The following is a 9,533-nucleotide window of genomic DNA, read 5'->3' as shown; positions in this document are numbered from 1 at the left end:
CTCTATCTAAAAGTCCTTTCGAAAAAAATATTCGATGCACGAATCCCGAGGCACCCGGTTTTCGCATGTTTTGGACATGAAATGGAGGTATAACTCCATGTGGGGCCCCCATGGTGTGAAGGACTCCAAAAACCTGATCTTCTTCCAGCTGGTATCAAACCCACGTGCCTTTCCTTCCTACACTCTCCTCCTTTGTGTGCAAGGTTCACCAAAGGTACAAACATGGGATTGGAAGTATGGCCATGGATAAGCATGTGTCTATGGACTTATACTATAAATAGAGGCAACTACTTCTCATAAATCCTCACAAAATCATCCGCTTCTCCTTCTTTCTATCACTCTCTTCCTCTCCACTCATCATTTCTGTCCAGAAAAGCTGGAAGAACCCCCATTGCCACCACCTCTTGTCGCTGCATACCACCGCCAACCACCACCTTCGTGAACTGTAAGTCCCCTCCTCCACCGCCTCTACATTTTTGCTTTTGGTCTAGACCCATTTCATCAATGATAGCAACCACAACATTCAAATTAACATGGGTGTGTGCATATGTTGTGAACAAGAGGAATCAGGAGCTTCTAAACCTCCTGATCGAATGTAATTTTTAGTTTGCCTTAAACAACCAAAACATTGTTCTGTATGGTTTTAATCCCATGCAAATTTATAAATTGTTCACAGTAACTGTTATTTCATTCTTTTTCTTTCTTCCTTATATATGTGTGTTGTGGGTCGAATATTGCCATAAGAAACAAGGATTTTATGGTGTCATTTTGATTATACTCCAAACACATTTATAAATCAAATCACAGTAAGTGTTTTTAAATCTCAAATATTATTTCATTTTCGTTTTGCATTCCCTGTGTGGATTGAAAATAATCCAATAAACAAAACCAAATATTGTTTCGTTTTGTATTATAAGCCATGCACTCGAAAACTTTCACTGTGGGCTTCCAAAAATACAAAATTTTATTTGACTTGCTTTGTTCCTGTGAGTTTCGATTTTTACTAAACAGAGAAACCAAATATTGTTTCCATTTCCTTGTGTTGTTCAATGATGCAACAGAAGAACTGAGGCTCCAGTTCAAACATGCATTAATTTTATTTAAAACAAACCTTTAGGTTGTGATGATTTTTCAATGTAACCCCTCCCAAAGCATTATATTTATTTATTTGGTTGCGTAAAGAAAGAAGTATATATGTATATATATTTCTTTTCTTTTTACTTTTTTCTTTTCCAAACTTTGATTCTAAAATAATTGTTTAAACCCTCAGTTGAAAATAGTTTACAAAATCAGTCTTAATCTCAAAATTTTATTTAAAGTATACACTTCAGCACCCTGCTTTAGAAATAAACTACAAAATCAATCCCTTGTTGAATTAATTTAACAAATTTGTTCCTACAATTAATTGTTTTAGCAAAACATACGCTAGTAACTAATATCAAAAAAATACCATTGGTTTATTAGGTAACAAAAATAGTCCTAGAAGTTTATTTGAAACGCAAGGAGCGTCATACTGCGGTTCCTCACGGCACACTTAGTTCTCGAATTTACGCATTAAGGTGAGAGTTACGGCCCCTCTTTTTATATTTATTTGTTTTGGGGGAGAATACATGTGCTATATATTATTTATGATACAAATATATAAGTCTTATATGATATGCATGCTACAAATTTAAGTTATAAATACTTCCATCATGCATAAGACTTTACACACTTATACAAGATCGTTATGTTAAAATACATATCTCTATAAAAGCGAGTAATTTATACTTTTATAAATACATCAACCATACTCGACTTTACAAATACTATACTACGAGTTTCATTGTGCCCGGTACTTATCTATAATTAAGTTAGGGCTGAGAGTTATTCACAAACTTTGCGTTAATGGTTTTTGAGTGAGACGCTACTATTCATTAGCTGGGTTTAATCACTTAGCCTGCCCCACACTACTATAATCGTTAATCTTCGGAGCGAGTTACATATATATAGATCTATATAGGGTTGACAACCCCACCTGCGGTTGCTAGCTACAACCATCGATTGATCAATCGAAGCAGGTGATATGTGTCTACGATCGTTACTACGATGTCCAATGAAGCGTCGTAGGGAGGGGTACCTTTCGTCTATAGCTCGATTATAGAACTCACTAAAAACATTAACATGAATCTCTCTCACTTTTTCACTACAACCACATGTTTGGTTACTTTTAGAAATGTTTTTAAGTATGGTGGTTACTTATACAATGGATATGTTTAAACCTTCATGAAGTTATTACAAACACATTTTCTTCAAAAGCATAAAATTGTTTATAAAATTAATTTTTAGCTTTTAAAGACTCATGACAAGCATTGTTTCAACTATCATTATACAAAATATATACATATATATATACATATATATATACTCTTGGACTTTTGAAAGTATTATTACTGCGGCTAGCAGAAAACCTGTGACTCTCACCAACCTCGTGTTGACTTTCAAAATACATGTATTCTCAGGAAATCAGTGAAATTTCGGGTACACTCAGACGATGGAAAACTTGGCTCGCAAGTACTTTAATTTTCTACTTTTGAACTGTTATGCCTAACTGTTAAGGCAAACTCGTATTATTATTTTATTACTATCTGTAAGAACTTCGTATGAAAACATAAACATGTAATGAAATGTTGTTTTGTTTATTGTTGTACTTGTGCTGTATATTCAATTTACCGGTGATCCATGAACTTAGTCGCACAGCCCGGCATGTTCCGCCGCCTCGGCCGGGGGTGTGACAGATTGGTATCAGAGCTAAATTGGCTATAGAGAACTCGTATCCTCGAAAGAGGAATACAACTATAGCAACTAGATTCTCATAAAAGTATTATCAATAATAAAACTACTTCCCGACTACTTACGGTATGGTAGTTGGGAAGTACAAAACGAAGATTAATAATACTACAAACCCCACCAACCTTAATATGTAAGAGTTGATATATATACCCTAACCCACGATGAGAACACTTAATAAAAATTCTAAACATCCCTTCAACTAAAACTACCAACTCAACCCTTTAGGTCAAACGCCTCAATTAAAGGTTAGTATCGTACATAAGCCATACCACAAATAAACCTGGAACGCGCGCCTATGTTATTTATGGTCGGGCCGGTGCACAACCAACCTTGAGCAAGGAGTTTGACAAGCTACAACGGTTGAGAGTTTTAGAAGTTGAAGAATATCCATCAGATTCGTTGCTGAAGCTTAATACCTTAGACTCCTTTTATCAACCTTAAAACTCTTAAAAAAAAAAAAATAAAAAAAAAAAAAAATAAAATAAAAAAAAAAAAATAACAAAAAAAAAAAAGAAAAATAAAAAAAAAAAAAAAATAAAAAAAAAAAAAAAAAAAAAATAATAATAATAATAAATAAATAAATAAATAAAAACTTATACAAATTTACTAAACCGCTTGAAACCCTTCTATGTAGATGGCTGGACTACCGGATAACCCTGATGACTGGTTTCGACTTGAGGATCCTGATGAGCCATTTGGAGTTCCTTTGCATCCACATCCACTACACTTAGCGGGGGATCCGTATTTTCCCCATGACGGTCTTGAGGAGGAGGATCCCGAAGAAGATCTTGAGGAGGATCCCGAAGAGGATCCTGAGGAGGATCCCGATGAGGAGGAGCTCGAGAATGAGGGCATATTTCAGGATGCCCAAGAGACTGATGATGATGGTCCTGCAGAGGATGAGGGAGACCTCTCCGAAGAGGAACCTACTCCCCTTACCCCACCAGACTCACCACCGAGACCCTACTACCAGCCGTACCTTCTGCGCGGCAAGGGCCCTTGTATGATGAGGACCCCAGGAACTACTATATCTCCTATTTACCACTTGGACCCAGCTGCTCAGGTTTCCCGACCCACTAGTGGTCTATTAGGGAAACGTAATCGACTCAGTGAGCCATCTTGGCTCACAGACCTCCTTAGCAGGAGGGATGCTACTGATCTACCACCACGGTTTGAGGTTGGTGAATCTTCACGAGCACCACTCAGGTTTAATCCTGAGGATGATCCGATACCTCGCTTGATGACTCAGATTGATCAGACCGGGGATAGGATTAGATCCTTGGAGCAGTTTGTGAGAGGTCCAGGCTCTACTTCCCTCGACCATCGAGTTGAGACACTCGAGGAAGAGGAGAAGGAGAATTCTGATGCGATCCAGATATTATATCATCTCTCGGGTGCTGATCATGATGCAGTGAATGCCTTGAGTGCTCAGGTAAGAGCACAGAACTACCGGATTCAGATCATGGAGAGCGAGCTTGCTGCGCAGCGAAATCAGTTGGTTATCTCTGCGCAGGAACGACGCTACATCTTGGACCAGTTCGAGGACTTTGTCCTCTATGTGATGACTCGATTTGGGAGGTAGATATCTAGGGCAACTTGTGTCCTAGGATAAGGTTAGGACTTTTGAGGAATAGCTTTTGTATTGCAAGTGTTTATCACTGCCTGGTTTGTAATAGCTCTTTTGAAAAGCTTTTCTATTTCTAACCTTATATGGTTAAAACTTTGTAACCAAAACAAGCAGTTCTGATGACAATGTTTCTGTGTTTTATTAAATGTTTGTATTTATTATGTATTACTTGCAAAACTCTATATATCAGGAAAAGCTTTCATTTTCTGGTTTCGCAAGAAAAACAAATTGAACAAATACAAAATACACACACATTATAACTATATGGTTTAAAAAAAAAAAAAAAAATTAACTTACTTATCTAACGTATTAGGATAATGCCTCGACGAAAAGAACCACGAGTTCGTCCACCACCGACTCCCCGAACTAACAGGAGAAGTGCTCCAGAGATAACTCAAACAACAGAAGAAACTCCAGACCCTGAAGAAACCCCAAGTGCTACAAATAACCACCAAAATTTCCAGATGGATCCCACCATGATGCAGAACATGCTTGCACAAGGGATTGCTACGGCCTTGGCGACTTATGAGGCAGCTCGAAACGGGAATACTGGAAATAGCGGAAGTGGTACTCCTGTAGTTGCCCAAAGAAATCCCAAACACTGCTCATACAAAGAATTCATGGGTTGTAAACCCCGATCCTTCTACGGAACTGAAGGAGCTGTTGGCCTATCCCGATGGATAGAGAAGATTGAAGCTGTCTTCCACATCAGCTCTTGCCCGGATGACTGCAGGGTTAAGTACGCTACCTGCACACTGATGGATGCTGCCTTAACTTGGTGGAACAACCATGCCAAGACCGTGGGAATTGCGGAAGCCTATGCCATGGGATGGGAACAGCTGAAACTAATGATGACTAAAGTGTATTGCCCACGGCAGGAGATTCAGGCATTAGAACAAGAACTCTGGAACCTAACCATGCAAGGATCAGAGGTAGCTGCTTATACCTCCCGATTCGAAGACCTTGCAACTCTTTGTCCCGGAATGGTACCTTCAGAAGACAAGAAGATGGAGAGATACATTTGGGGATTAGCATCGCCAGTCCAAGGTCTGGTTACTGCATCCAGACCCTCAACTTTTGATAGTGCCAAGCAGCTGGCCTATGAGTTGACTGAACAATGTATCCGACAAGGCACCATGGCCCCTGCAAAAGAAAAGAACCAAACTGGGAAATCTAAGAGAAACTTCCAGGGAAAGCCAAAAGGGAACTTCAAACACCGTAAGCGAAACCCAGAGCCTGTAACGGTGTATGCTGCAGTCACAACCACTCCCACTCCAGTAAAACCCTACGCTGGAACTCTACCTCGCTGCCCTAAGTGCAATTATCATCATGTTGGAGACTGCAGGATATGTAGCAACTGCAAATTAAGCGGTCATACCACCAAATTTTGCAAAAAGAACCCAAGCAACACAGTCTCAACTACTACCGCAAGAGAAAGTCGAACCTGCTTCGAGTGCAACCAACATGGACATTTCAGGAAAGATTGTCCTAAGCTGAAGAGACAGGGTGGTCAAGGAAGGGCATTTGTGATAGGTGCGGGAGACGCACGCCAGGAACCAACTGTGGTTACTGGTACGTTTCCTATCAACAATATTTATGCCTCTGTATTATTTGACACTGGTGCTGATAAGAGTTTTATTTCCCACAAATTTAGAAAAATGATTTATCATGAATCATGCAAACTCAATAATGCTTACACGGTAGAAGTAGCCAATGGTCAATTAGAAAGCACCTTAGAAATACTCACCAACTGCCTTCTCACCCTGAATAATCACGTGTTCCCTGTCGACTTAATGCCCATAACCATTGGAAGTTTCGATGTAATCATCGGAATGGATTGGTTATCAGCCCATCGAGCGGAGATTTTATGTTACGAAAAAGCTGTACGATTACCCTTACCAAACGATGAAGTCCTTGTGATTTATGGAGACAAGGCGGGGAAGAACCTACGAGTCATTACTTGCATGAAGGCAAGGAAGTATTTGCAGAAGAGATGCTACGCTTTCTTGGCCCACGTGGTGGATACGCAAGGCAAGGGTAAGGAAATCAAAGACATACCACAAGTGTGTGACTACCCAGACGTATTTCCAGAAGACCTACCTGGAGTACCTCCTATCAGACAGGTTGAATTTCGAATCGACCTTATCCCGGGTGCAGCACCAGTGGCACGGTCTCCTTATCGCCTGGCTCCATCGGAAATGCAAGAACTATCCAGTCAACTTCAAGAACTTCTCGACAAAGGCTTTATTCGGCCAAGCTTCTCTCCATGGGGAGCCCCGGTATTGTTTGTCAAAAAGAAGGATGGTTCTTTTAGGATGTGCATCGATTATCGAGAGTTGAATAAGCTCACTATCAAAAACCGGTATCCACTCCCGAGGATCGATGACCTGTTCGACCAATTACAAGGATCCTGCTACTACTCAAAGATCGACCTACGATCCGGCTATCATCAACTTAGAGTTCAAGAAGCGGATATTCCAAAGACGGCATTCCGAACTAGATACGGTCACTATGAGTTTCTAGTGATGCCATTTGGACTGACCAACGCACCTGCCGTATTCATGGACCTTATGAATCGGGTGTGTAAACCCTACTTGGACAAATTTGTGATTGTCTTTATCGATGACATATTAATATACTCACGAACCAAGGAAGAACATGGCCAGCACTTGCGTTTAATCCTAGAACTACTAAGAAAAGAAAAACTTTATGCAAAGTTTTCTAAGTGTGAGTTCTGGATTAACGAAGTTCATTTCCTCGGTCATGTGGTCAGCAATAAAGGGATTCATGTCGATCCGGTGAAGATTGAAGCTGTCAAGAATTGGAAAGCACCAACAACACCAACCGAAGTACGTCAGTTCTTGGGGCTTGCAGGCTATTATCGGAGATTTATTGAGAACTTCTCCAAAATAGCCAAGCCTCTCACCGCACTAACCCAGAAAGACAAAAAGTTCAACTGGGGAGACAGTCAAGAGTCTGCCTTCCGAAAATTGAAGCAATTGTTATGCAGTGCACCAATTTTGTCTCTTCCCGAGGGAACAGAAGACTTTGTAGTATACTGTGATGCCTCACGTCAAGGGTTAGGGTGTGTACTAATGCAGAGGAATAAGGTTATTGCATATGCATCCCGACAACTAAAGCCAAATGAGACAAACTACACTACCCATGACTTAGAGTTGGGAGCCGTAATATTTGCTCTGAAGATTTGGAGACACTATCTATACGGGACAAAGTGCATTGTATTCACAGACCACAAGAGCCTCCAACACATTTTTGATCAAAAAGAGCTCAATATGAGGCAACGGAGATGGGTCGAATTACTAAATGATTATGAATGCGAGATTCGTTATCATCCCGGTAAAGCAAACGTTGTGGCAGATGCCTTAAGCAGGAAGGAACGAGCAAAACCTCTTCGTGTAAAGGCTCTAACCCTAACCATCCACTCGAACCTTACTATTCAAATTCGTGATGCTCAGCTAGAAGCACTTAAACCTGAAAACATCATGGAAGAAAACCTACGAGGCATGGACAAACAGTTCGACCTCAGAGATGATGGAACGCGATACTTCATGAACCGAATTTGGACTCCAAGATTTGGAGAAGTCAGAGATTTGGTTTTAAATGAAGCTCACAAGTCAAGATACTCAATACATCCCGGATCAGACAAGATGTATCTCGATCTCAAGAAGCATTATTGGTGGCCCAATATGAAGGCAGAAATTGCCACTTATGTTGGTAAGTGTTTGACCTGCTCCAAGGTCAAGGCGGAGTACCAGAAGCCGTCTGGCCTGCTACAACAACCATCAATTCCAGAATGGAAGTGGGAACAAATAACAATGGACTTTATAACAAAGTTGCCCAAGACATCAAGCGGTTACGATACCATATGGGTAGTGGTTGACCGTTTGACCAAGTCCGCTCACTTCTTAGCCATCAAGGAAACTGATAAGATGGAAAAACTCACCAGAACTTATCTCAAGGAGATAGTCAAACTACACGGTGTGCCAATATCTATCATCTCGGACCGAGATAGTAGATTCACTTCCAGATTTTGGCAATCACTGCAAAGATCCCTAGGCACAAAACTCGACATGAGTACAGCATATCATCCCCAAACGGATGGCCAGAGCGAAAGGACAATACAAACTCTGGAAGATATGCTCCGCGCTTGTGTGATAGACTTTGGTAACGCATGGGATACTCACTTGCCATTAGTTGAGTTCTCTTACAACAACAGCTATCACAGTAGTATAAAAGCCGCTCCATTCGAGGCCTTGTATGGACGCAAATGTCGTTCACCATTATGTTGGGCAGAGATTGGAGATACCCAACTAGCAGGAAAACATATTAGAGATACACTATTCACTGGACCTGAAATCATTCAGGAGACAACAGAAAAGATTGTTCAGATAAAAGAACGGCTAAAAGCCGCACGTAGTCGGCAGAAGAGTTATGCTGACAACAGACGCAAACCATTGGAATTCAAAGTAGGAGACCGAGTCCTACTAAAAGTTGCCCCATGGAAGGGTGTCATTAGATTCGGAAAAAGAGGAAAGCTAAACCCACGTTACATCGGACCCTTTGAGATCCTAGCAAGAGTTGGTCTGGTAGCTTATAAGCTCAACCTACCTCAAGAGCTTAACAAGGTTCACGATACCTTCCACGTGTCTAATCTCAAAAAGTGCCTAGCCGATGAAAATTTGATCGTACCACTCGATGAAATTCAGGTCAACACAAAGCTTCACTTCATGGAGGAACCAATGGAGATTATGGATCGGGAAATTAAAAGACTTAAACAAAACCGCATACCTATAGTAAAAGTCCGATGGAACTCTCGTAGAGGGCCAGAGTTTACCTGGGAACGCGAGGACCAAATGAAGCAAAAGTACCCACACTTATTCAATGATGCCCCCTCCACTAGTGAAAGAACTAACTACTAGTGTAAAGTAGCCAAGAATGTAATAATTTCGGGACGAAATTCTCTTAACGGGGAGGTAATGTGACATCCCGGAATTTAGGTCATAGATTTCAAACGACTAAACTACGACAAATCTATTTGTAATTAATTCATTTG

General features: G+C 40.6%; 1 protein-coding gene and 1 long non-coding RNA gene across 2 annotated transcripts; both read left to right on the top strand.

Annotated features, from left to right (window-relative positions):
• The first annotated feature begins 321 nt into the window (after positions 1–321).
• Positions 322–2,679, top strand: LOC145000854 (uncharacterized). Its single transcript, XR_013661388.1, has 3 exons — positions 322–445; positions 1,465–1,559; positions 2,502–2,679. It is a non-coding gene; the product is annotated as an uncharacterized LOC145000854 (long non-coding RNA).
• A 1,159-nt stretch (positions 2,680–3,838) lies between these two features.
• On the top strand, positions 3,839–9,245 carry LOC145011288 (uncharacterized). The gene is made up of 4 exons (XM_078969989.1): positions 3,839–4,410; positions 4,773–6,629; positions 6,837–8,893; positions 9,187–9,245. Exons 1-4 carry the CDS (start codon positions 3,839–3,841, stop codon positions 9,243–9,245), a joined length of 4,545 nt encoding a protein of 1,514 aa, XP_078826115.1.
• Positions 9,246–9,533: the final 288 nt, after the last annotated feature.

Source organism: Lactuca saligna, chromosome 1 (assembly GCF_052625555.1).
Source record: "Lactuca saligna cultivar CGN05327 chromosome 1, ASM5262555v1, whole genome shotgun sequence".
Taxonomy (NCBI): Eukaryota; Viridiplantae; Streptophyta; class Magnoliopsida; order Asterales; family Asteraceae; genus Lactuca; species Lactuca saligna.
This window is presented reverse-complemented; position numbering and strand designations above follow the sequence as displayed.